This window comes from Podarcis liolepis, assembly GCF_965112155.1.
Source record: "Podarcis liolepis genome assembly, chromosome: 16".
Classification (NCBI taxonomy): Eukaryota; Metazoa; Chordata; class Lepidosauria; order Squamata; family Lacertidae; genus Podarcis; species Podarcis liolepis.
In genome coordinates, this window is record NC_139567.1 from 18,886,422 (window position 1) to 18,914,011 (window position 27,590).

At 45.7% G+C, this 27,590-nt stretch overlaps 1 protein-coding gene and 1 long non-coding RNA gene across 2 annotated transcripts in view; one reads left to right on the top strand and one right to left on the bottom strand.

The window, feature by feature from the left end:
• LOC310696120 overlaps positions 1-27,590 on the top strand; it is a 493,645-nt gene that overhangs the window by 127,988 nt on the left and 338,067 nt on the right. The gene's annotated exons all lie outside the window — the stretch shown is intronic.
• Positions 330-27,569, bottom strand: LOC310696036 (uromodulin-like). The gene is made up of 5 exons (XM_083481160.1): positions 27,484-27,569; positions 8,960-9,184; positions 5,897-6,053; positions 4,400-4,520; positions 330-1,817 (listed from the first exon to the last, which is right to left on the bottom strand). The coding sequence occupies exons 1-5, from the start codon at positions 27,513-27,515 to the stop codon at positions 1,666-1,668; spliced, it is 687 nt and encodes a 228-aa protein (XP_083337286.1). The 5' UTR covers positions 27,516-27,569; the 3' UTR covers positions 330-1,665.

Sequence of the window (27,590 nt, forward strand, 5' to 3'; positions counted from 1 at the left end):
GTGAGAAAGGGAATTAATTTCACTTAATTGCACACTTTCCCTCTCTCTCTCTCTCTCTCTCTCTCTCTCTCTCTCTCTCTCTCTCTCTCACACACACACACACACACACACACACTCTCTCTCTCTCTCTCTCTCTGATCTATCAGACACAGAGCTTAATTACAGAACTGAGAGCTGCCAAATTCCAACATCTGGATGTTCTTTGTCCTGAAAATTCCTCCCCACCCCCAGTTGTAGGTAAGTTAAAAAAAGTTTTTTGTCGGCAAGGAAGAGAACTGTGCACAAGCTCAGAGGAATACTTTATTATTTCACATGCTTTCAGGGTCTAGTACAGAAAGCAGGTTCTATGAATCAAGTCAGTCAAGTTTAGTGACTAGAACTTCAGCTTGAAGTAACCATCTGCCCAAACTTGGCCCCAAATCCCACTTCACAATATCATACTCCTTTTCCTTCAAGGCAGAGAAAAAGCCCAAAATGATGTTAGAGCGCAGAATACCAAACTGAAAAATGAATCAACAGGCATTGTGATGTCAGTGCCAAAGGAGCACAAATCTCCAAATCAGTTGGGAATCATAGTTTTCTCTATGTCAACAGATTAAGCAGCCTGGCTAGGTGGATGAGGTGAAGGACAAAGGAACCCTAAAAACTGATGCACAAGCTATCAAGGCACTATGATTAATCACATTCAGAAAGCAAATGACTGGGAAGGCAGGGTAGTGGGAGAGATGCAAGGAACCCACTAGTCATTTTTACAGCAGCTAAAGGATTTCTAAAGAATCAACAGCAGAGGTGCAGTTAAGAAACTTTAAACTCTGAACTTGAGTGGTCTTATTCCCACCCCTGGTCAATATGCAATACTTTACTTCCTTTAAAATTAGGCACGTCAGCCCAGCTGCAGTTGGGGAACCCACCAGCCCTGGACTACTGCTGCCCCCCTAGTCCTGTCTAGACAGCACCGCTGCTGATAAACAGGGAACTATCCAGGGAGAAGTCTCGGTTCAGCTCTTCTAACTTCCATGGATCGCAAAGGACCTGTTTGCTTATCCTTTCATTTCCCTCCCCCTCCCTTCAGATCTGTGACCTCTTTCTTGACTTGGACAAATTCCTTCCACATGAATGCAAGCCAAGGTGCCTGACCAGTATCGTCTGAACGCTAAGCCAGTAGTTGCAATGCTGCAGCAAATATTGCTAACACAGTAGAGCATGGAAAAAACAGGGATACGGCACTTAAATCCCAGGAGATAATAACCGTGAAACCCAACAATCTCCTTTCAGGAGGAAGATTCCTGACCCATGTCAACTCTTGGGAATTTCTACTCCCAAATTATTTAGGATTAACGCTGCCAACTAGGCTCTAAAGAAGGGCCCCTCTTTCTTCGCAACCTTGGCTTCTGAACTTCCAGTCTCCACGGTGGAGACACAACTCACATGGGGTCCATTAGCCCATCAAAACCTTTTCAAGCCAAGCCTTTTCTCTCTTTCAGAATGTGCCGCCCACTCCAGTGACACGTCTGCAGTTCTTAGGTTCTCTCATGAAGAAGGAAGGGAGAGAGAGAAGCAGAGACTTAAAAAGCAAGCAGCAGTGTGTTCCCAATTTACACTGGCGGCAGCGGCAGCAGCATCGAATCATGGCATAGCTACTGGCAGCAGCTAGCACTGCGGGCTTCAAGGAGCTTCCATTCTTTGGGGCTCCAAGGCTGCTGCCATTTTGATTTGGCGCTTCCGATACAACCAGAGAAGTACGACGACAGACGTTAAGACAACAATGCCAGTCGATAAGCCTAGAAGAGCAGGGAGCATCATGGTCATGTCAGATCCTGGAAAGATAAATGGAATGAGAGTTGGGTGGGATTGGCCAATGTTGCAACGTGGTAGTAATTCTTTCCTAGGTGTCCCCAGTATTGCAGACATGTAAATTTAAAATTCCCCACAGGTGAGAACAAAGTGCCACCGGCACTGTGCAAATGTCCAACCCAAGATGCAGGACTGGCAGTGGCAATCCATGAGCCCATGTGATGGAGAAGCTGAAATCCTGGACACTTGGCCAGCACGAGGAGATATTTATGGGTTTTGTGGGGTCAGCCTGGATGATATCCTTGAATCCCTTCCAGGCCTACAATCCAGTAAGAGTTAGAATCTAGTTGAAGAGGCTGCAGAACCTGCCCAATCAGTCCCTGTGTTAAGGTAATGGCCATTTTGCCTTCATCAGCATCTCAAAGATGTTGCAAGAGCTGCAACAACAGCAATGGTGCTCTCCAGCCTAATGGGCTGGCTTTCCCCCACCGCCCTCACTGAGCTGCAACATAGGAAAACAATAGAGTTGGTGAGTGTAAGATGGAGACACTGAGGCATGTTTTGCTCTGTGCAGCGGCTCCCCTGGGAACCTGGGGGCAAGCAAGATCTGTTGGGGTGTTGTTGCTGTGAGCACCTCCAACCTATGCTCAGGTGACATACATGTGTAAATAAAACCATATACAGTGGTACCTCGGGTTACAGATGCTTCAGGTTACAGACACTTCAGGTTACAGACTCCGCTAACCCAGAAATAGTGCCTCGGGTTAAGAACTTTGTTTCAGGATGAGAAAAGAAATCGCACACCAATAGTGTGGCAGCAGTGGGAGGCCCCATTAGCTAAAGTGGTGCTTCAGGTTAAGAACTGTTTCAGGTTAAGAACGGACCTCCAGAATGAATTAAGTTCTTAACCCGACGTACCACTGTACAGTCGTACCTTGGCTGACGAACGCCTTGCACCTCGAATGTTTTGGCTCCCAAAATCCAGAATTGAGTGCTCCAGTTTGCAAACGTTCTTTTGGAAGCCGAACATCCGACGGGGCTTCCACATTTTCCAATTGGCTTCAGGAGCTTCCTGCAGAAGTTTCCAAACATTTTGGAAGTCGAACGGACTTCTGGAACGGATTCCGTTCAACTTCCGAGGTACGACTGTATCCCAAAGACACCATATTCTCTGCTGACCTTCATTCCAAGGAAACCAAACCCTGAGCTTGCCACTCAGAAATTGTGGCGGCATGTAAAAAATATTCTGCAGCAGAAAAGGATCAAGAGGGATCAAGAACATTGCTCTCTACCCCACCACTCCTAATGGGCACCAGCCACCCCTGAGTGTGTGGGGTTAGTGTGCATGTGTTTGTGAATGAATGTCCTCCCCCCCCCCCAACGTTCACTCATTTGTGTGCGTGTCAATCCTTGAATGCTGGCAGAAGAGAAGGCCATGCTTAGAAATCAGACCCATCATCCCCAAGATAGTAGAACTCAAATCCTGCAGGGCTCACTTTTGCTGAAATATGCATGGGATCAAGCCATAAGAAATGTGGAGCTGGAACAAAAGAACCCAGCCTAAGGCTGTCTGTCCTTTGCTTTCGCCCACAGCAGGAGTGCAAAGGTGAGGGGATTAGCTGGATAAGCAAACCTAATTCTAATCCCCGCTTCTCAACCTGTGATGATGTCCCTTCAAGCACTCCTTTTCTGATGACCTTGTTGCAACCCTAGGAAAAGCCAGCAGCTAGTATACTGCTCATATTTATCATTTATAGGGAATGTCTTTTCTCTCTCCTGCTTCAAGAATGCATTGCACATCTCTCTGCACATCCCAGCAATCCTGCAAGAGTTTCACAGGTAGGCAACTGTGGGAGAATTATTTGCCCAAAGTTATCCACCAAACTGATGGCAGAAGTTAGACTTAAATCCGTTACCCAGATCCAAGGAGCAAATTCGGCCTTCCTCAACTTGGTGCTCACCAGGTATAAGGTAAAGGTAAAGGGACCCCTGACCATTAGGTCCAGTCGTGGCCGACTCTGGGGTTGGGGCGCTCATCTCGCTTTATTGGCCGAGGGAGCCAGTGTACAGCTTCCGGGTCATGTGGCCAGCATGACTAAGCCACTTCTGGCGAACCAGAGCAGCACACGGAAACACCATTTACCTTTCCACCAGAGTGGTACCTATTTATCTACTTGCACTTGATGTGCTTTCGAACTGCTAGGTTGGCAGGAGCATATTCAGCCTTCCTCAACTTGATGCTCACCAGGTATGTTGGACTGCAACTCCCATCAGACCACCAGTTGGATAGCTCAGCCAGTAGAGCATAAGACTCACAATCTCAGGGTTGTGGGTTCAAGCCCCACGTTGGGCTAAAGATTCCTGCATTGCAGAGGGTTGGACTAAATGATCCTCATGTCCCTTCCAACTCTGTAATTCTATGATATGTCCCAGCAGCAAAGGGATGTGCTGACTAGGGCTGTGATGGAAGTTGTGGTCCAAAACACCTTGGCAGCAGAAGGCTCTAGCTGCTAGACTTGTGCAATTCTCTAGTTGCTACCTGGAAACCTTGAGGCAAGGGGAAGAATGAAGAACACAGGTCACACACACACACACACACACACACCTGTAACTGGTCCAGGTGTAAACTCTACCTGGGTCTTTGGAACCGGTCCGAAGGAGATTATGTTGTGGCGGGTTTGGTAACTGTCCCTGCTGCTTGACTTGGAGAGGGTACTTAAGCAGCTCTGGGAAGGAAATGGAAGGATTATTCAACGTGGAGGCTGCAGCTCAGTTTATTATTATCACATTATTTATCCCTTGAAAGCACAACATTAAAACACCCACACAAATTGGAAAAGGGAAAGAACCACCATTAAGGCTCAGAGTGCAGTAGGGGACCTTGGGGCCTCATATTTCAGCAGTGCCCTGTGCAATGCCATAATTCAGCACCCCCCGCCTCTCAAGCTACATTCTAAATAATAGTTGTGGCTTCCCCTGCAGCCCTGAATAAAATATTGTAGGGGTCCAGGTAAGCCCTGCCGCACATAGTTGATCACATGACGTAGTGCACAGACACACTATTTGAATGGGAATGTCCATTATCTTTGTGGGGACCCAGCCCCCTCAAATATTTTATTGTGGGGAGCTGAAGCCCCCACGACTCCTAAGAATTGGCTCCCCCCAAGAGTCCACACCCTGGGTGACCAAACTGGTCATGCTCCCCTAAATTCTCCTCTGCAGAGATGCAAGGTTCAGCAAAAGGCTTTATTTTTATCCACAGCTTTTTTGGTTTCTAGAATGGCAGTCTGTGGCAGGAGTTGGTTACAGAACAGCAATTGGAGAAGAGAGGAAGGGGAGAAACATAACACATTAAATAAAGCAAGAAAATAAGTCAGGGGGGTAATTACCGCCTGATAATTTGGTTTGGATGTCATGTCTAAAAGTGTCTTCCCTTTGTTCCCCAAATCCTGCAGGCACTTTTGGAAGGAGAGGCATTCTGGATATGCTCAGAGGTACCCTGTTCTTTTCTGGGCAACCTCCCCAGGGTCACATGTCAGGGGGGGGGGTGAGGTGAGGGCCGGAAGTGAGTGAAGCAGAAAATGCAAATGTTACCTTTGTACAGTAGGCTAGCTTCTTCACACACACACTCACACGCCTGCTTACAGAATCTCAGCACCTTTTTTTCTTAATTGTTTAAAACGATCATTGCTAAAACTCGGCTGCTAGGTAGCATAACAACTGCGTAGACATCAGCTGCTTAGAGAATATTTGCTAAACCTGAGCTGCTACTAAGGCAGCTCAGCTCAGCTCAGATAGATGCCTTAGCTTGCACCCTTGCCAACAAACTAAAAGAGGAGTAAATTACACAGTGCTTCTATTCAGTGGCCTAGCGTGGGTTGTCAGCACCCGGGGCAAGGCAAGTAATTTGCGCCCCCTAACCCATGGATTTGCGCCCCCTAACCCGTGGATTTGCGCCCCCTAACCCCCAGATGTTGCGCCCGGTGCGGCCGGGCCCCCCCTGCACTCCCCACGCTACGCCACTGCTTCTATTTTCTACCCTTACACCTCTTGAAAGACTCTAGCGGCACCCTTTGGTCCTCTGTCTTCTAATGGAGCTCACCTGTTCGCATCCAGCGTCGTCACTCAGGCAGACACTGAGTTCACAGTGCAGATAAGCCACAGTGTGGCTCACCATCTGAAAAAGTTGGATGGTGAAGTTGGCTGTTTGGGATTTGCTGTTCTGGAGCACTTGAATATGTGCACATTCCTTCAGTGATCTAGTTGGGAGAGAGAGAGAGAGAGAGAGAGAGAGAGAGAGAGAGAGAGAGAATCACCTGCATAGCGGCTCAATATGTACCAAATCAGCAGATTGGAAATTCACAAAGTGCTGAGAATCCTTAACTGAACAAGGAATTCAAACGATGGACATGCTGTGATGGGCACAGATGCTGCTGAATTTAAAGGTGGTGGTGGGAGAATGAGATATATTTTCGGATGACAAACCTCTCAATATCTGTTATTAGCTGAGGAATGAAAACCCCATATTCGCGGGTGGCGCTGTGGGTTAAACCACAGAGCCTAGGAGTTGCTGATAAGAAGGTCAGTGGTTCGAATCCCCACGACAGGGTCAGCTCCCATTCCTTGGTCCCTGCTCCTGCCAACCTAGCAGTTCGAAAGCACCTCAAAGTGCAAGTAGATAAATAGGTACCACTCCGGCAGGAAGGCAAACGGCGTTTCCGTGCGCTGCTCTGGTTCACCAGAAGCGGCTTAGTCATGCTGGCCACATGACCCGGAAGCTGTACACCGGCTCCCTCGGCCAATAAAGCGAGCAACCCCAGAGTCGGCCACGACTGGACCTAATGGTCAGGGGTCCCTTTACCTTTACCTTATACCTTTGACAGCTGTCTGGATTACATAGATGGTTGGTTCTGAGTTTGTAACTTGTGATATTCCTACAATTTGCTGATGTGGCACCTGGCCGGATCTGAACAGCCATGCTCTTTCAGCAGTCAGTGGGGTCACTGCCAATGGGGTCTTATTGCATTATGGAATAGAGTGTTTGCCCAGGGCTGGAGAAATCCCTCCTTTAAAAAAAAAAAAGTCAAGGTGATTTTGCTAAGCCGACTCATCCAGATGTTGTGTGGGTTCTCTGATTCCCTTGATCCTCTTTCGGCTGACAACATGGCAGAAGCGATCCTTCCTGCTGGCAAGCCACCCCTAAGCCTTCACATACAGATAATGACAGTGAAGGAAAGTCACCATGAATTAATGAATTTGTCCTCATGTAGTCGAGGCCAAGGGCAAATGGATTTGCATCTGGCACAAAGATACAGGCGAACAGCCAAAATGACCATTTGCCACCTATGGATTGGGGGGCGGGGAGGTTCTTGCTAACAGTTGGCACAGGTTCTGAATAAGCTGTTAGGGTTGCAGCAGACAAATCAGCTGTTGGAAGAGGCTGAGAATTTCACGGCTGTTGCACTAAAGGATGTAGATAACAGCCTAATGTTGCAAGCCCAACCCCTCTTACCTGGGAGTAAGGCCCATTAATTTCAACAGGACTTACTTCTGGATTGCACGGTCGATCCATTCTGCAACTTTTGACTCCACCACCAATTTTCCCACTCTTGCTGTTCACCATAATATCCCTAGAATCATAGAATCATAGAGTTGGAAGAAACCACGAGGGCCATCGAGTCCAACCCCCTGCCAAGCAGGAAACACCATCAGAGCACTCCTGACATATGGTTGTCAAGCCTCTGCTTAAAGACCTCCAAAGAAGGAGACTACACCACACTCCTTGGCAGCAAATTCCACTGTCGAACAGCTCTTACTGTCAGGAAGTTCTTCCTAATGTTTAGGTGGAATCTTCTTTCTTGTAGTTTGGATCCATTGCTCCGTGTCCGCTTCTCTGGAGCAGCAGAAAACAACCTTTCTCCCTCCTCTATGTGACATCCTTTTATATATTTGAACATGGCTATCATATCACCCCTTAACCTCCTCTGGAGCAGATTCGACTACAGTAACAAGTCATCCTAACGGAAACCCATGCAAGGACTTCCATTAGCGTAATAGGGCGTTCCCAGCGTGTCCTGTGTGTCCCCTGAATTGGCTAGGGATATGTGTGCCTGGGGAACCTTCAGAACAGTACAGTGGTACCTCAGGTTACATACGATTCAGGTTACATACGCTTCAGGTTACAGACTCCGCTAACATAGAAATAGTGCTTCAGGTTAAAAACTTTGCTTCAGGATAAGAACAGAAATTGTGCTCCAGCGGCGTGGCAGCAGCAGGAGGCCCCATTAGCTAAAGTGGCGCTTGTACAACTCTCACAGGATTTAATTTTATACGGCGTCTCATAAATGTAATAAATAAATGAAAGTCCATCTTGTTCCCTTTTCCCAGAAGCGTCCGTCTGGCCACTGTCAGAAACATGAAATTGGGTTTGAGGAGTCTTTTCATTTTCTTTCTGATCCTGCAGAGCTTTTCTAATGTGTTTGTGGTGGTGTTGGTGCAATAATCAGGCCAGGCCAAGCATAAACAGGGAAAAGTGAAAAGTCCTCCCCCTGGGCCTCTAACCAATTTGGCATGGGAACAATGCCCTCCTGAACTCAGATATGGCTGTCCAGGTAAAGGTAAAGGGCCCCTGGACAGTAAAGTCCAGTCAAAGGCAACTATCGGGTTGCCGTGCTCATCTTACTTTCAGGCCAAGAAATCCGATGTTTGTCCACAGACAGCTTTCCAGGTCATGTGGCCAGCATGACAAACCACTTCTGGCACAACGGAACACCATGACAGAAACCAGAGCACATGGAAACATTGTTTACCTTCCCACTGCAGTGGTACCTATTTATCTACTTGCACTGGCGAGCTTTCGAACTGCTAAGTTGGCAGAAGCTGGGACAGAGCTCACCCGTCGCGGGGATTTGAACCGCCGACCTTCTGACCGGCAAGCCCAAGAGGCTCAGTGGTTTAGACCACAGCGCCACCCGCATCCCTATATGGCTGTCAATTACATCCTGAATATCTAAAGCCAAATCCATGCACTCCCCCCCACCACCAAGACAACAGACAGCATCCCTTTCTACAGTCCCTGATGCCCCAGACAAAGGTAGGTTCTGGAGCATCCATTTCCCGCCTCACACCAAACATCCTTCAGCCTCAAGTTGCTTCCCCACCTGACCTGGGGAAAAGGCAGCAGGCAGCCTCTGGACCCACAGGCCTCGCGGTGGGAGTAACGCAGCACGACTTGACGCTCAGAGTCAGGTGGCTTCTGTTGTCCTGCAGAACGATCTGGGCCAGGAAATTGTTAGGGAGAAATGGAGTCTTGCCCATGGCTACAGTCTGTAGGCTCATCTCCACAGTGTAGTTGCCAGAGCCACAGGCATCGTCAGACACAACCGCAAAGCTGAGTGGAGAGAAAGAGAGAGGGAGTGCGAGTGGGGAAGGAGGTGGGGATTATCCCCCCAAATGGAGGCTAAACTACAAATATCCCTTCCAAAGCCCAATTGGTTTCCTTTAACATCTCACTATATAATACATATATGCCTCCGAAGTAACAACAATCTTTCCTGCATCTGATAAAGGGGATGTTAGTCCATGAAAGTTGATGGAACAATAAATCTGCTGGTCTTTCCATGAGGCTCTGAAAGATGCCCTAATTTATTATGAGCAACCACAGATATTCAATCTCCCTGCTGAATTTCAAAAGGACAAAAAAAAAAAACCACCCAAAAGAATTGCAAAAGTGAATACACCTCCACAGCCCAACTGCATCAACACTCTGCTTTTGTAAACTGAAAACGGCGGCAGAACATTGTTAGTTACCACTCCTTGGTTAGGCTGTTAATAATAATAAAAAATCAGGTTATTTGCATATGAAGGGGGAGGAGGAAATATCTGGGGAAAGAGCATAGCTCAGTATTACAACATCCACTTTGCAAAATGAATAAATAAATAAAAAGAGCAAAAACAATAATCTTAAATGAAAAAATAATCTAAGGAAGCACGACGGGTGGGTGGGGGCTAATGAGAAGCGAATATGCTCAATCGCCGAGGAATGTTGGACATGGAAAAGAAAATAGAAAATCAAGTGAGGATGGAATGAAATAACCCCGAGGACATGGTTGTCTGGCACTTTGAACAGAGGCATCCTGTTAATGGGTGAGGAGGACACACTGCCACATTTTGTTGCAGTTGCCACTTGTAAAATTCTGCTATTACGGCCATTTGGGGTGTGGGGAGGTCTCAGGAATGAAACAGAAAAGCTATCAGTATATTGTGAAAATCAAATAAACTGCAGTCCTGGCAGTTGAAGATCCATCATTTGAATAGTTATAAAAAGTAAGGTAAAAAAAGGTAAAGGACCCCTGGATGGTTACATCCAGTCAAAGGCGACTATGGGGTTGTGACGCTCATCTCGCTTTCAGGCCGAGGGAGCCAGCATTTGTTCACAGACAGCTTTCTGGGTCATGTGGCCAGCAAGACTAAACCGCTTCTGGCGCAATGGAACACCATGACAGAAACCAGAGCACACGGAAATGCTGTTTACTTTCCTGCCACAGCCATACCTATTTATCTACTTGCACTGGTGTGCTTTCGAACTGCTAGGTTGGCAGGAGCTGGGACAGAGCAACGGGAGCTCACTCTGTCGTGGGGATTCGAACCGCCGACCTTCTGACCGGCAAGCCCAAGAGGCTCAGTGGTTTAGACCACAGCGGCACCCACATCCCTGTGTAGAATGGTTTTAAACCCTCACTGGAGCAGTGGGGGGTTCTTTGCAGTTTATGATATCTGAAGGGAGCTTGTAGATGCCTTGTCTAGAGGCAGTATTCGCTAAGCAAGGCCCCCTGCCCAGTCACTACTCACCTTGCTTCCACAAGTGAGGCCATCCAAAGCAAGGCCTCAGTTCCTGATCTTAAGCACCGAACAGCTCATTTAACAGAAAGCTGTCCCGATTCATAAATAATCTTAATTTTGCATGTCCTACAGCATTGAAATGACTGCCTCTCACTTGAGGCTATCCTTACCCACCTTGGTGCCCTCTAAATGTTCTAGACTACAAGTCCCATGGACTACTAAATGTTCTGGACTACAATGGCTGCAGTCCATAAATATTTGGAGGAAGGGGAAGGCTTCCAATAGCCCCAGCTCCAAATAGTTACCCATCCATGAAAACATCATCTGAGCGCATCACTCTCTGGTGGTGGGCTGTCCAATCTGACAGAGTCGAATTGGGGTCCCATGGTGGCAAATCAGCTACTGAGTCTTCTCTTCCTCCTCCTCCAGTAGAATCACTTGTGATGGGAACTTGCTCTTCAGAGGTGTGTGAATTAAATCCTCTACTGGTGCTGGTAGCATCTGCAGAAAAGTCTCCACCAGCCTTCATACCAGGTGTATCTGAAAGGCTCCCCAGGGTCAGTTGGACTTGAGCTGCAGAACTTAGGAATATCTCAGAGATGCCCGGTGGAAGACTTTGCAAATGGGATGCCTGGTTTAGAAGACTACCAACAAGTCCATCAGCAGCACTGCTGGGAAATAAGGTGGTCATTAGAAATGCTGGTGCATTAAGAGCTGTAGAAAACACTGAGGAGATTGGCAAGGAAGAAGCAGCCTCCTCCTCCTGTCCCTGTTCATCACCTGCCAACCTGGGCCTTTCAGGGTAGTCAGCTTCTAAACTTGCTGGCTGAGGTTGCAAGTGAGATGCAACCAGGAACTGATCTCCAGTCCCAGCATTCTTGTTTCTCCTGTGTTTAAGAAACCTGCCCTTGCTTGCTGATGGTGAGGAAACTACCATTTCAGTTGTTCCACTTACACTAGGCTGTAGCCTGTAGGAGTCGGTCTGCAGTGTTTCCAAAATCAGTGCTTCTTCACCCACAAGTGACGGAGTCACATCTTTAAGAGTAGAATTTGGGGCAAATGAATGGACAGGGTGCAGAGGTGACTTATGGACCTCCTTTTGATGATCTGCAGATCCTGCAGCATAGTATGATGATGATGACGATGATGATGATGATGATGATGATGATGATGATGGGGAGGAGGAGGTTAATCTGAAATCTGTGGCAACCAGTGAAGCAGATGAATGCCCAGAATCTGTGCCAGGCATGGTTGATATCAAGCTAGTTGCTTTGGTTTGCTTGTAAGTTTCAATATCTGTCAAAGTCTTGGTTTCTACCGCACTCAGCATTGGTTCCAGCTGTTCTGCTGCACTTGCAAGAGAGGCCCTTCCCCTGAGCGTTACAGTGGTTGGATTGTATTCCGTAACCAATTTGGCAGAATAGGAATGTGTTGTTACCTGGGAAGGAACATCGGCAGATGGTCTAGAATGTGTCTGATGATTCAGGATGTCCTCAGGATGCTTTCCAGGCAGAGTCATTTGCATCAGAGCATCTGCTGAGAACAGAGAAGACAAAGATGGTGTCTCCAGGCTCTCATCTGTCCTGGGGGCCTTGGATGGGATGTGATGGGAATCAGAAGGCTTGTGGAAGGTAGTGTTCGTATGATAGGAAGATGTTTCATTTGCCACAAGAAATGCTTCTGCATAGGGGTTATTTAAGGCTGCAGCTTCTTTGTGCTCTTTTCCAGTTGAGGACGTTGGAAAAGTTGACACCGCGTTGGGTACATAATGAACTTTAGAAGGAGTCTTTCCAAAGTGTTCATTGATTAAGGAGCCGCGTGATGCTGAGCTTGAAGGTGCAAGATGTTGCCCCACTTCTAATGGCAGTTTCGTGTTCCTAGCTGAAGATGCACTCAAGGACTCTTCAGAGTTCTTACTGATGTGGGTAATGGGGCTCACTGAACCATATGGATGCTCTTCAGTGTGAAGCATTGCTGTTGAGCTCAGCAGTGGGGGGTTACTTGCAGCCTGAAGGGAGCTTGTTGGCATCTGAGAGGCAGAGGGTTCTGTCAAGGAGGACCGAGAGGAAGCCTTGTCAAGGGTGCTCAACAGTTCAGTTGTGAGTGATAATGCTTTGGGTTGTTGCTGGATAGGCACCATTACTGGTGGAGCAGCTGCGATATGGTTCTTCACAAGCACTCCAGCAGATAATGAAACTGGATTGTCCTCTTCCAGCCTTCCAGCAGACAACTGAAAGTCTTCATTGTGGTCTGTGGTCAGTCCATGCTTTGTCCTAGTGCTATGATCCCTCAACCCATAGAGGAATGGATTGGCTGTTGAAGTGTTGGATCTCACCAGACTGACTCCTATATGCTTTGGGGAAGCACTGGAGGCTGGCCCAGAAATGACTAGATGATCCATCAAATTAGGAGAATGAGTTTTTGCCCTTGAGGAGTGTCTAAGGGTGGACACAAGAGGACCAATTCCCACCAATCGCTCCTGGATACTACCAGGAGTAACCAAAGCTAGAGCATCCTTGCTGGTGAATGCAAGACTAGCATCATGGCCCACTTCTTCCTCAGTAGGAAGTAGCACATGACCTTTAGGTGCCTCTGGTGGTAAGAAGACAAACACAGGTTTAACCAGAATGACACTGGATGGACTCATTTGTATCAGACTCGAAACCCCTGGATGGGAGAAGCCAAGGGCAGAAGTCAGAACCAGCATTTCCTGCCCACTAGCAATTGGTTCTCCCAAAGTTGGGGTGGTGTTTCGCATAGGCTGTAGGCACACCATGTTTTCAGCATTCTGGACCAAGTGGGACAAATACTGAAGGGAGGGAGACATTCCCAGGATGCCACTAGAGGCAAAAGAGTCAAGACTTCCAATATCTGGCCGCCTGAGGTGTTGAAAGAACCCCAAGGAGCTTTGCATGAGATCTTGAGCACCAGCCACCACCAGCATTGGTGTTGTCCTCAGGCTGGTGATGTTTTCCTCCACCTTGTGAGCCAGTGGAAGGGGAATGTTTGTTTTGGTTTGGTGGCTGATAGGGGAAGGTGGACCATCTGAACTAGGAGGACTTCTTGAGGAGACAGGGATAGAAACATCCTGCACAGTTGTCCCTTGAGTGCCAGACTGAGGTGTTGGAAGGCTGGTTTGTGGAGAGTGTTTTCCTTCACTCACTTTCTCAGCAGTGTGAGGAGTCATGGGAAGACCAGGTGCAGCTTGAAGTTGCAAACCAGGATGAACAAATGTGAGTCCACTTGGCATCTGGGTTTCAGCACCTGTAGAGGCTGGTGCTTCTGTTAACAGAGATAAAGCATGGCCAAAGGCAGAGGCATTGGATAGTCTTGACTTGAGATGGCCAAGGAAGGTCATTTCAAGTGAAGGGTGCTGGGCTGGGGTAGAGGAACGTGGTTTTGGTGGGTAACTCTCATTTTGGGGTAGGCCCCGTAATTTTCCCAAGGCATCCAAGAACTCATGTTCTATGGGGGCATGGGCAGACACCACTAGCAATTGCGACTCAGTGGGAGAAGAGGCAGAAGACTCTGCTATCTGTGGTTTGGCATCAACAGAGACTGGCAATCCTTGTTCCAATGATGCCTCATTTGTCACTGGCTCAACACGGGCAGATGTGACCGAAAGATGGGACTCATCAATAAAAGAGGCAGGCATTTGCGACTTGGCATGTGATGGCACATTCGTGCCTGAGATACCCATTTGCAGCTCACCACTAGCATGAGGATGGATGCTCTGTGGTTGCAATGATTGGGCAGGCAGGGAGGGTGCCTTAGTGTAAAAAGAGACAGACGTGTCTGGTGACAGTTTTTGAGAGCTATGGCCAAGGAAAGTGGTGCCTTGGACATTCAGGCCAGCAGCAGATGTGCCTGACACATTTGGTTCAACACGAAAAGGAACATGTGACCCTGAAGCTGTTGCTCTAGTATGAGTAGAAGCAAAGTTGCCTAGCAGTTGCTGCTGAGCTTGGAACGGCACAGATGCGCCTGACGCTGTTCTCTGTGATTCACTGGGTACAAGAGTTGGCAACACTGACTGCCTGGGCTCAGATTGGGAAGAATCTGCCACAACTGATGTGCTAAATCCAGCATGTGGAAAGGCAGAAGCCGAAGCCACAGTTGATGGTTCTGACTCATGTTCAGCAGAAGAAGGAGAAACAAGTGAAACAGGTCTCTTTTGCCCATCATGGGTGCCATGAGTCTCTGGCTTGGTGAGAGCAGATGTAGCCAATGATTCTGACTCACTAAGAGATGGAACAAGAGCACTGGGAGATGGTCGCTCTCCATAGACTGTCGAAAACGTGTTGGGCAGTTGAGATTTGGATGTGCCTTGCATAATGTAACCAACAGGGGCAGACACAGTGTCTGATGGCGATGCAACAGTGGAAGAGATACCCATGCTTGACATTGTAGGTCCAAAACGAGCTGCTGTTGGGTGGGCTAGCTGAGGCATGCCAAGCATGCTTACCTGTGGCTTTTCATCAACCAGGAAAGGAATGTCCAGTGGTTGTGCAGTGGAGTGGAGTGGGATAGATGACTTTGGCCAGCCCTCAAGAGTGGTTTCTTGCAGACTAGGGGCAGCCTGCGTTCTTCTTGGCTCACCAACAGCTTGAGAAAGCCTGACATGGGAAGTCTGGGTGGCTGTCTGATGATCAGTCTCATGGTGCAAAATTAAGCCGTCTTGAAGATGCTCCTCTGATTCATCAGATGTTCCTGATTTACTGAATAAGGAAAACTGGGGCACAAAGAGAAGTTTGGGCAGAACACTTTGGCTGGTGTTCCTTGGCCTGGCAGAGTGTGGTGGGGATTCTGAAGAGAGGGTGTTTGGAGTCAACAACAATGAGGAAGAGAGGGTGTTACTTTGAGAAGCAGTTAGACGTGCAGGGTTTTCAGCCATTCTAAACTCAGTGGTTTCATCTTCCAACACCATCTCTCTATATGGAGAGGAAGCCGAGGAGGAAGGCTGCATCAACTCTGTCCTGGGAATGATTGTCATTTTCTCTTCTGAAAAAGACTGATGGAAGAGAACTGTGGAGCTCCCCTTAAGGGATGGACTCTGTGTCTGCTCCAGGAGATCTGGAGTGCTGCCAACAACTGAAGTTCTCATATCCAACTGGGTTTGTTGATGCTCAGCTTGGGTCCATTGGCTAGCTTTGGGGATCAATGTTAACAATTTATCCATCCCTTTCTTGGCAGGGGTCTGCATGGTTTCTGCAGGGTATCCTTCAGTGTCTGTTCTGTTCTCATTGAAAGCAAAGGTAGTGGCTGCCACTACAGAAGGGTTGATAGACAACTCTACCCTCTGCCCAGCACTTCCTGAGGGCTCTGAATCAGGCAGCACAGTTGCAATCACACCCATTGCTACTACCTTGCTGGAGTTGGAGGCAGGCTGCTTCAGAGTCATGCTGAGCTCCTGAGATGTCGACTCCGCTTTTCCTTCTTCCCTAGACAGGGGTGTTACCAGCCGTTCCAGCAGGGGACTGAAGGATGTTGCTTTTGACTTTGGCATGCCTGTGGTAAACAAGGACTGGCTGGTGATGGGAGCTTTGATTTGGGGATCCAAAACAGCTCCATCCAAGAACTGTTTCAGGCTTGCAGGCTTTCTAACAAGAACAGGAAGTGTCTGGCCTCCATCTTCTGAGGTTCCTTCCACCGCCGTTCCACTGACTTCATGAAAGTGAGAAACATCCTGATTAGCAAGGTCTGATGTCAAGCTGTCAAACCGAAGTGTCACTTTTTCTGTGTCATCTTCAGTCCTTGAAATCTTGGCTGTCACCAGGCCGTCACCAAGAAAGCTTCTGTCTGCAGAGGGACTGGACCAAAGTTCACTCTTGGAGGCACCTAAAAACCCTTTAAAAATCATACCAAAAGAGGAAGAAAAAGGCAGTGTGTTAAAGCAGTTTGTTGCATTTGTTTGCTATAATCAGTCTGGGGAACAGAAAAAGCAGTTTTTAAACCTCTGTCCTCTGTAGAGATGAGTCTGCTGCACTTCTTCTTCAAAACAAATTAAACTGGTGGGATTGCAGCTTGCAGCTTCTCCTGGAGTTTCTTTGAAATGTAAAGGCAACTAGGGAGGGCTGAAATTTCAGGGTGATTTAGTTTCCTTTAGTGCAGCACAGTTTTAGTATTGAATATTTATATTCTACTTTTTTTTAATTTGCTGGTGTGTAGATCAGAGTATCCATACACATGGTGGATGCAAACGGACAGTGGATTTTAGCTGTGTTTTGCCCCCAATTCCACTTGGATAACTTTTTGACCAAGCTGTTTATACATGTTCTAAACAAACCAACAAACAAACACAGTCTCTGACTTCCAGGCTGAATTTACACTTCTTGTAAGGCACCCAGAGGAGCATCAGAGCCAATGCCGTCTGTGGCTGGGCTCCAGTGACACCACTGCTTTGTTCCTTCTCTGCAAACCAGGAAACACCAAACCCTGTGCTTGGAGAGTGCCATCTAGGCTGCAGCATCAGCCTGCCTGGGCATCCGATCAACTGACTCTTGAGGGCCAATCCCAGGCCTCCAGACTCAGACTTGCTCCTGAGTCCAAGCAATTTATCTCTAGCCCTCCCTGCTTGCCTTTACATTTCAAAGAAACTCCAGGAGAAGGTGCAAGCTGCAATCCCACCAACTAATTTTGTTTAAAAGAAGAAGTGCGGTGTGTTAAAGCAGTTTGTTGCATTTGTTTGCTATAATCAGTCGGGGGGCAAAGAAAAAGCAGTTTTTAAACCTCTATCAGCTGTAATAATGGCTCTGCTCCCCTGCCCTCTTTTGGATCACCCAACTGCTTCTGTCCCACTTGGACAGACCATCAGCACCCTCCCCTCTTCCCTCCAGGACCCAGAACCTGATCAGCTGGATAACAAATGGCAACCCACAAAGGCTTTAGTGTTCATGCACATTCCTGTGCATGGATGTGCATGAGAGAAGATGCATCCATCATTGTCTTTGTTGTTATCCATTTTGTCTCATTTTCTTATGCACCTATACATATGTATATCACAATAGGTGCATTCTTTTTATTCTTCGCATGATTGGACCAATGGAACATACAACTGATATTTTATATGAATTGTGTGACTTCATTGTATTGTATTGTATTGTATTGTATTGTATTGTATTGTATTGTATTGTATTGTATTGTATTGTATTGTATTGTATTGTTGGATTATGCAATATTATAAATTCAAGCTGAAATACTTTAAATAAATAAAAATGATGTATCCATTTGTCACTCACTCTAAGATTATATGTTTAGAGATCCTGGTGTGTAAGTGTGTGTGGCAGCAGTGGCGTAGCGTGGGGGGTGCCAGGGGTGCCGACCGCACCGGGCGCAACATCTGGGGGGGGCGCGAGTCCAGAGGGAAGGGACAAGTTCCTTCCTCCGCCGGGCTCCCCGCTGCCACCGCCAGCCTTGCGCCCTAGCACACGCGCCCCCCGCCGTCGCTGTGGCTGCGCTCCGCTCACTGCTCGCAGGAGGAGCAGCCGCTGCAGCAGCGCCGACGCCGCCACCGACGCCTGGCCGGGCACGGGCAGCCTCTGCACCCTGCCGCCGCCGCCATCCCCTCGGCCCAGCCACAGGCGGCGGCTGCTTCTGCCTCCATCCTCCTCCGGGCAAGCAGCGTTGTTTGCGCGGCAACTCGCAGGTTAGGGGTTGGGGGGCGCAAATTACTTGCCTTGCCCCGGGTTAGGGGGCGCAAATTACTTGCGTTGCCCCGGGTGCTGACAACTCACGCTACGCCGCTGTGTGGCAGGTAACCTCTGAAGATTGCCAAACCTAGTAAATGTAGCTCACATTTTTAACAAGGCATCCCCTAAAGGAAAAACTGGGGAGAAAACTCAGGCTGTGTTTCACCAGAGGCAGGGACCAGAAAACATAGATTGCGGGTAAATAGAGGCAGCTGGAATGAATGGCTATGTTAAAACAGCCATTGATGAACCTACCCACACCCAATGAATTTAACATATTCTTATGTAAGCAACTGGTGCCAAACTGAGTCTTGTTAATAAAACTCTCCAATTGGCAGGGCCCTAAATGATCATCACAACAATCCCAGTAATATTTCCCCAGTAGTAGCACACAACTGAATGACAGGTTCCTTCACTCAAAATTGATCTTGATAAAAACTACCCCAGTAAATCCTCATAAATGTCAATGCACAATGTCAGAGGCCCAAAGTGGCTGTAAGTCTGGTTTAAGTGGGAACATAAAGTTGGCTTACAGCTGCTTTGTTTCATCAGCCAAGTCCAAAACAAACCACACATAAAGTGATACCTATCCCCCTGAGATCTCCAAATCAAAATCAAGCATTATTTTAAATTTCTGGACCATCTTTTTAACCACCTCTCCCCCCCCCCCCGTATCACACATCTGCTACTGTAGCAGCTGTTGACATCCCCAAGGTCTTCATTGAGCCTCGTGATTAGAAGGTTAAACTCTGCTGCGCGAAAAAGCGCATCAGTGCATTTTGCCAAGGCTTCACATTTGTGCTCCCAGAAATCCAGGTGTATGCCGTTAGCAGGGACAAGTGGAATATGTGCACTTTGCAAAAATGTAAACAGTGTTCAAGCGGTGACTTCTGAGATCAGCAAATCTGCTAGCTGTCTCACCCTGTGGGACACAGAGAACATGCTACAGCGGAGATCAAGATCAGGAGTTCAAGTCAAGAGGGCAGAAAACTGTTGGAGAAAATTAGCACTGCATCTGCTAATTGCAAACACACAAGGCAAATGAACACTCCACAGATGGCTGAATGGATGAATATCATATTGTATATAATAATAGCAAATTCAAGCGCTGAGTTGTGACAGTTATGTAGCTGAAATAAGCCTACAGAGAAACAAGAAGTGAGGCATGGACAAGTATGTTCATTTCAGTTTCTCTGTTTCTTTTTTCCAATCTTGAGTTCAGTTCTCCCCATTTCTACAACAGTTTGTAACTTTTAACAAGAAAACTGCATTAAAATCTGCACGTGTTTTTCTGCATGTCCACTAACATGCACATTTCAGTATGTATTTTTACCTAGTATATGCTTTGCAAGCAATGCTTTCCTTAATGAGAAACATTTTTGTAATTTCTTCTAATTTCATGTGCTAACCTACACATTTTCGTATGCATTCCTTGGTTGCGGAAGTGCATTGGCAAATTTGGAGATGTTGCAAATTTTGAAGGTTCTTATTAAAACAAATTTCTCCACCACTCTTACTCACCAGCCAGTCTCAGTAGCCCTGCCACCACCAGCAAGGAAGTGGGGAAGCTGCTGTCCATCTTTCTGCTTCGAACTGAACACAAGAGCCCTTGAAGCACTGGAAGGGACCTTGCTCACACCATGGGCAGAAGATGCTGCGACGCATTTGCAATGAAGCATTTGCAAACCTCGCTTTACAGGTGAGCAGTCTTGAATTACATACTTTATTAAAAAGTCTTTAGGCCAGACAGCAGCCAATTGCAAAAGGGCGAGGGAGAGAAGTCCAGCCAATTGGAAGGTACTGATTAAGAAAAGAGTTGGAAGTGATGACACAAACCAAGGCTGTGTGTGCTCGATTTATTCCTCTCTGCTTTGAGATTTCGGTTGGCTTAGATGACAGAGAGAGTTGGCTAAGAAGACGGCTTTATGAAATGCAGTTCTCTTTGGCAAAGCCTGGTTTACAAACAGGGGCATTGTTAGGGGGTGGGTCAGGGGGCCTGAGTGCCAGGTCTCCTGCCCCTCCCTCCCTGAATAAACTTTTTTTTTTTAAAATGACCTTGCTTATAGGGTGGTTGGGTGCTCTCCAAAGCACAATGTCAGTGCAGCAACTCCCACCCACCATGTAATTGACTTTCCAGTCTGGGCAAAGATTATGTTGATCTGTGGTTGCTGGACAGGCCTAACTCTTCTGTTACTACATTGGCCTGGAGTGGTAAAATGACACATTGAATTATTATTATTATTATTATTATTATTATTATTATTATTATTATTATTATTATTGCAGCATGTTTTTCAGTACTTGTGAATTGTGAAATTATTTCCCCCCCAGTTTTTTATTGGCAGATTTAGATCTCTTAGTTGGAGGGATAGCTTAAAATGAAGTGATTACATTGCTATTTTGTTTTCATTGCTCTAACTGGTTTTTATTATATGTTTTTATTATATTTTGTGTGCTACTTTGGCAAGGACACATTTTGAAATGGTTGTTGTTGTTGTTGTTGTTTAGTCGTTTAGTCATGTCTGACTCTTCATGACCCCATCTGGTTCAGCTCTGGCTTGAGCGATCTGGGCTCCAAAAAAACCCTTAATGACTTTTCGGATTTTTACGTCTTGCACTATGGCAACCCTACTTTACAACATTTTGAAGCCAGGCTATCAGATTGTTTGTGCAGGCTGTCAGATTGTTTGTGCTGCATCAGAAAACTGGTTCTTCACACAGGGCAAAGAAAGTGTAACTTTTTGATCTTCATGAGAAGGCCTTGCCTTACACCAGGCAGGTGTAAAATTGATTAACTTGAAATATTTTCTTTTTTTAACCTTTCTAGTAAAAAGCCATAAAGCAGCAACAAATACAAAATGCAATTAATGAAATAAGTAGCATACCATGCCCCACTTCAGTGCAAACCAAAAAAATACCAGGGACAGTTAAAACTACAGTTCATGAAATGTAGACCAGTGTAAAGCGAGTTGAAACTTTCAGGTCTTTGAGACCCAATTAAATATGGGCAGAGATTTGTAACCAACAGTAGTCTGGCCCTGAAACAGCACAGGTCTGTCAGTTTTCCTTGGTCTGGACAAGATTCAGGTCCTTTGTTGTGAATTCATACCAGGATAGCATTTTTGGTGCCTGTCCTGGTACCCACAAGCAATTTCTCGGAAGAAATATTTCTCCTATGTTTTCTTACTCATAAACAGGCAGTGGCAAGGCTGTATTCAGTTCTCTGAGCAGTCTAAGACTCAATTAGAAGCATTACAGTTAACCTTGGCTGTGAACCGCACACAATATTTTGAAAGATCTATGGCTAAGCCAGCTGTGCCTGCCTTTCTTATAAAGACATGAAACAGATCTCGTTGAATGAAGTCATCATAACCTCATTGCCACCAAAGACAAGGGTGGATGGAAACAAATGCATTTAGCCCTGCGACCTACAGCTTCTGCATTATGTAGAAAAGCCTATTCAAATCCCATACTGGGTGGAAAGGAAGAAGCATCATTTAAAAGAAGGATGTGTCAGTATTACCAAGCAGGACAGCCTACATGGAGTTGGTACATGGACATGGGTGACACTGTGGTCTAAACCTTTCAAGGAAGGAGGGAGAGTAAAGACTGCTAACTGAAGAGTTCTCTGATAAACAAGACGAGTCGGAGGAACAAGAATCAATCATGAGAAGATATGCCAAGACTCGGTATGGCAAAGGGACTGGATGGGGGAAGGGGGAAAAACTTTCCTTTCTTTCCTCTATGTGATTAAACAAGAATCCCCCCCCTCACAAGTCAGAAATGCCGTTTTAATGACTTAAGCTGTTGATTTACAACTGTGTGGAGATAAATTTTCTGACCAAAGCATGTTTTAAGAAGAGCGTGGAAGGTTTAAGAGCTCTGGAATGACGCAGTTAAAAATACCGTCGTTATATTGGCAAGCTCTGTCGCAGGACTTGAGTCTGGGAGGAGGAAAAGAGCTGTTTTTATATTATGGGTGAGACTCCTCAGTGGGACTTAAGAACGACAGATCCTGAGATTAATGATGGAAAGAGTGATGTTATTTATGAAAGTGATGATATATGGAAACCATCTTGATATGAGGATTGGACAAACGGAAAAATCCACACAGAATATAATTGGTGTTTTTCTGCTTAAGGAGATTATCAGAAGAGATCTTAAAGAAAAAAGAAAAAATATACGAACAAGATGAGATGTGGAAACAGCAAGATAAGACTGGATAGAATTATGAACTTTATTTGGACTGATTTGGATATGAACGCAGTAGCAAGAAGATGATCGGAATCCCCCTTCGGATCTTGAAATATGGGTCCCCTCAACAAAAATAATTCGGCTTTGTAATTCGGAATTTATGTGATGTGATTTGATTTGATTTGATTGGTCGGTTAATATTTTTTTTTTTAAGACACTGTGGTCTAAACCACTGAGCCTCTTGGGCTTTCTGATCAGAAGGTTGGTGGTTCGAATCCCAGTGAAGGGGTGAGCTCCCGTTGCTGTGTCCCAGCTCCTGCCAACCTAGCAGTTCGAAAGCACGCCAGTGCAAGTAGATAAATAGATACCACTGTGAAATAAATGGCATTTCCAGGCTCTCTGGCTTCCGTCATGGTGTTCTGTGGCTCCAGAAGCGGTTTAGTCATGCTGGCCACATGACCCAGAAAGCTGTCCGTGGACAAACGCTGGCTCCCTCAGCCTGAAAGCGAGATGAGCGCCGCAACCCCATAGTTGCCTTTGACTGGCTTAACCGTCCAGGGGCCCTTAACCTTTTACATGGAGTTGACACTTTAGGTTGGGACCCTTCCAAATTTGCTGGCCTGCCACTCCCATCAGCATGGCGAATGGGCAGGGGGATTATGGGAGTTGTAGTGCGGCAATATTTGGAGGGCCACAGGAATAGCTGTCCCATGTAAGAGCTGCCATAGCATTCTCTTCACAAGCTGGTCTCTGTCACAAGGAGCTCAACTGTGGTTATATTTCTGTAAATATTAGACAAATCATTTGGAGTGGAACCACTGCAGTTAAAAAATCCCAAGTGCCCATCCAGTTAAAACACTAAATTGTATGGTCTCTCTGAGATAGGCTACATTCAATGAGTGTACAATCTGCGTACACTCATGGGTGAGCTGCACACTTGTAGTTACCCACATGTAATGTGCAACAGGTGTACAGTCTGTGTAGATGAGCTTACAAATTAACACGTGTACACTCATACACACAAACACTTGTGCATGTGTAGGCAGCTTGTACCTATGTTCACTGTAATGTGTGAACAAGTCAAACAAGAGGTGTGCAGGGCAGAAGGAGAGTCAAGCGTAGATTGTGAAAAAACGACCGTATTTTTCGCTCTATAAGATGCACCAGACCACAAGACGCACCTAGTTTTTGGAGGAGGAAAACAAGAAAAAAATAATTCTGAATCTCAGAAGCCAGAACAGCAAGAGGGATCGCTGCGCAGTGAAAGCAGCGATCCCTCTTGCTGTTCTGGCTTCTTGGATAGCTTGGCAGCCTGCATTCGCTTCATAAGACGCACACACATTTCCCCTTACTTTTTAGGAGGGAAAAAATGAGTCTTATAGAGCAAAAAATATGGTAAATGCTAGGACCTCAGAATTACCTTGATGGACCAGAACCAGCTCAATCCATGCAATATTCTCTTTCTAAAAGCAGTCAACAAACAACATGGAAAAAGTGGGGATGGGATACTTTGTAGGAGCTGTAAATACAATGTTAGGAGAGCGTGCAAACTGTAGTTGTTTTGTTATTTATTTTTATTCTTACATGATGGACCCCCCTTGATGGTTTTCAGAAAGGCAGTATGAAAATATTTGAGAACCAAGAAGACAAAAACTTCAAGAAAGAATTGGAAAGATTTATAATTTATTTAGGAGACCACTGTAAGCAAATGAAAACATTAGCAGGATTCTAATAATACTTGTAATGAAACAAATACTATGGACAATATGGAGAGATATAAATATGGATGAAATAATATGCAGTTGAAAATGTTGACAATAGGATGTGAGGGGTGGGAAATCTGGAGATTCAGAGGGATCTCTAAATATGAATATGTATTCGGTATTTTACACTTGTAAAATCTAATAAAACTTATTTCAAAAATAAAAGAAAGGCAACAAGAAAACGAGGCGGGGGAATGTTTTAGAAAAAAACAAAACTCTGCCACTGTGCGAGAGACAGAGCTTCTCTCTCTTTTCCTGTGTCTATATCATAATAGCAAAATCAGATATATTAACAGATGTTATTTGCCCTCACAATGAAAGAACTGTCCTTGCGAACAGCAAGGTCTGCTGATGGTGCCAAACTAGGCTATCACATAGCTTCTCGATCTGCTCTCCTGAAAGATGGTGCCTCCCCCAGTTCAGCAGAACTTTCTGTAGCTTTGGGAAGGTGCCATCAACAGCCTCCAGTGCCTGGAACTTTCAGAGCCAGCAGCTGTTGAAAGTACTGGGGAGACTGCAGGCATTTATAAAAAGTCTTCTCCCCTGGGATCTTGTTATTGCTGGTGGGGCTGGTGGTGGTGGTGTTCTTCAGAATCCTTTTTCTAGTCCTACAGATCTCCCTGCTACCATTACTGTGGCTTTTGCTTTCTGGAGTAAATAGTATCTATGGGATGAACAACGAGCCCAAGGACTACTTCTTAACCTGTAAAATTATTATTATTATTATTATCATTATTATTATTATTATTATTACTACTACTACTACTACTACTGTTATTATTTATTACGTTCTTATAGGCCGGTTGTGTGAGGCTACAAAGCAACAAGAAACGCTCTTTTCGAAAGCTTTCTCTTCATACCAGCCATGGTCAACTCAGGCGACAGAAAAATAGTCTCTGTTCTTACTATTATATCACAAGCTTTAAGCCTGAATCCTAGCGCTGAAAAAATCAGTTTCTGCACTAAATTCAAAGGAGGCTGGCTCCAAACTTAGCCTCATTAAAGACTTTTGCATGATTCCAAAAGGAGGCTGTGAATGCTTAGCACCTTCTTGATTAAGCAGCTCCGCATTTAGAATCTGCAACTGCCCAGTAAAAAGTTGGAAAGCGATTTTACATCTTTTCCGTTTAAGTCGTGCTGGATTTCTTTAATTCTAGGAAGCCAATCCCAGGGAGTTAGTGTCAAGCTTAGACCTCAGCGCTCACAGTAACGCCAATGCACACTTCTGATTTAGTACATCTAAACATAATCCTAACAGCACAATGGATGTCAGCCATCTGCTGTGATCAGCAACTGCAATGGATATTGTCCAAGCAACTCTTGAAATAGTTTGCATATGTGTCTTAGCGGAAGAATTTAATGAGTAACCAGTTTGCCATCTAGTGGTTACAGAAGAGCCTGTTCACAATCAAAGGGGCAGAAAAAAGAACAGGAGAACTCTGGATCCATCACTTGACATGGGTGCAGAAGGATCCAGTATGGAGCTTTGCAAACATGAAATAATACCTGTATTGTATAAAGAATGTGTCACAGTTCCAGAATCAATGTTGTAATCTTCTACAGGAGAAGGTAAAATGTGACTTTGAGGGGGAAAGGGCCAACTTTGCTGATCAAGAGGGCCAAGGCATAGTCTGAAACAGCAGCTCTGCTGAAGCAAAGAAGTCCTGGAGGTCTGGTCAATGCCTGGAAGGGGGGAAAAGGAATCAAAGAAGACCTCAAAGATGTACTGAAGATAACATGTTATGGGGCTCCTTCCTCAGAAGCTCCTGACTCTCTTCAACAGATTAACTATAACAAAGCCATCCTGTGACACTATAAAAACATATAAGCATGTTTTAGCTATCACTTGAAGAGATTGAGTCAATGGAGAGAAGAGTCTTCTGATTCATATGTGGTTAGGGTTGCTATATTTCAGAAAGTGAAAATCCAGACAGAAAAGTTGTTGCATTTTTTTTAGCAGAATTGTTGAACTTTGGGGGGTGAGGAGCAAAGTTTTTTTTTAGTTTAGAACAGCACTGCTGGCATGGGCAGCCTATATGGGGTGGGTTTGCGCACATCGGCAGGATCAGAGATGTTTGTGTGCATTTTTTAATCAAAATAATGACACTAATAATAACAATGATAATCATCCAGTCTTGTGATACATTAAAGATAAAAAAACCTTTGTTTTGGCTTATAGTTTTGTGGACTAGAGTCTGCTCCATCAGATGCATGAAGGGTTATCTTCAGAAGAAAGGTTTCAATATACATGAGCATACAGGAAGATGTTGTAAAGAATAGAAACAGAATGCAAAAGTACAACCTGAGACCTATTCAATTAAAATGTGCAGAATAGAGTGACCACCAAGTGAAGGTGATTAAACCAGTATCCACCAGGGCCCACAACCCAAAGAGACCAACACCATTGTGCTGGTGTTCAGTGTCAAATGAGAAGCAGCCCCTTCCAGCCAGCCATCATATCTGGCTTGGAAGAAAGCCCAACTCACTCCAAACAGCACCTTCCTCTGAAGTGGGGAAGATTAATACACTCATCAGCTGCTCCCAAGAGGACATAATGATATCTAATTTTACATCTGCTGCTTTTGGCATAATAGCCATCTAAAAGTGTCAAGGAGGGAGAAGAGAAGAGCCAATCTGAAATCAAGTAAGATTGCCCTTTACTTTTCTGTTTCTTTTCTCCTCTTCATAGGCTGGCTGCCCATTTTGATTATATTACTGCAACCTGATTAAGCAGCAAAGAAGTACTGAAGCTAAATACGCCAGTCTGGGGGCCAGGTCCACTTCTGCCCTTGCAATAGATTTCTGTGTGCATTCAGTGTGTTGCTTGGCCTTTCACAAACAGGAGGTATGTGCTAAGCTGCTGCTGCTGCTGCTGCAAAGGGTCCAATTTACCCTCCACACAGCTCCGCCTCAAATGTCCTCTTTGATTCTTTAAGACTGACAACTGCCCATTTTTGTTAATAACCTTCTATTGTCAAAGTCTGTCTAGGACATTTGCATCACCCTCACCTTAAAAAGGAACACATTTACTCATTTTCTTTTTCATGCTCTCTACCTATCTGGGCATGAAAATCGACACCTAAGATAGCTGATTAACACTTGACAAGTGGCTTCTGCAACAAGGAAACCAGTGGCTATTTTAGAACCCTCATGAAACGGTGCAACTTCTATCATACCAAGAATTTTGCTCATGGAAAGGTTACCTCTTTTTGGAAAGGAGGAAAAAGCCTTTCATCCAGGCATGGCCTCAGGCTTTGTATTAACTCAGTCATCCTTCCAATACTTTTATCTCCCCCTGCATGAATCACCA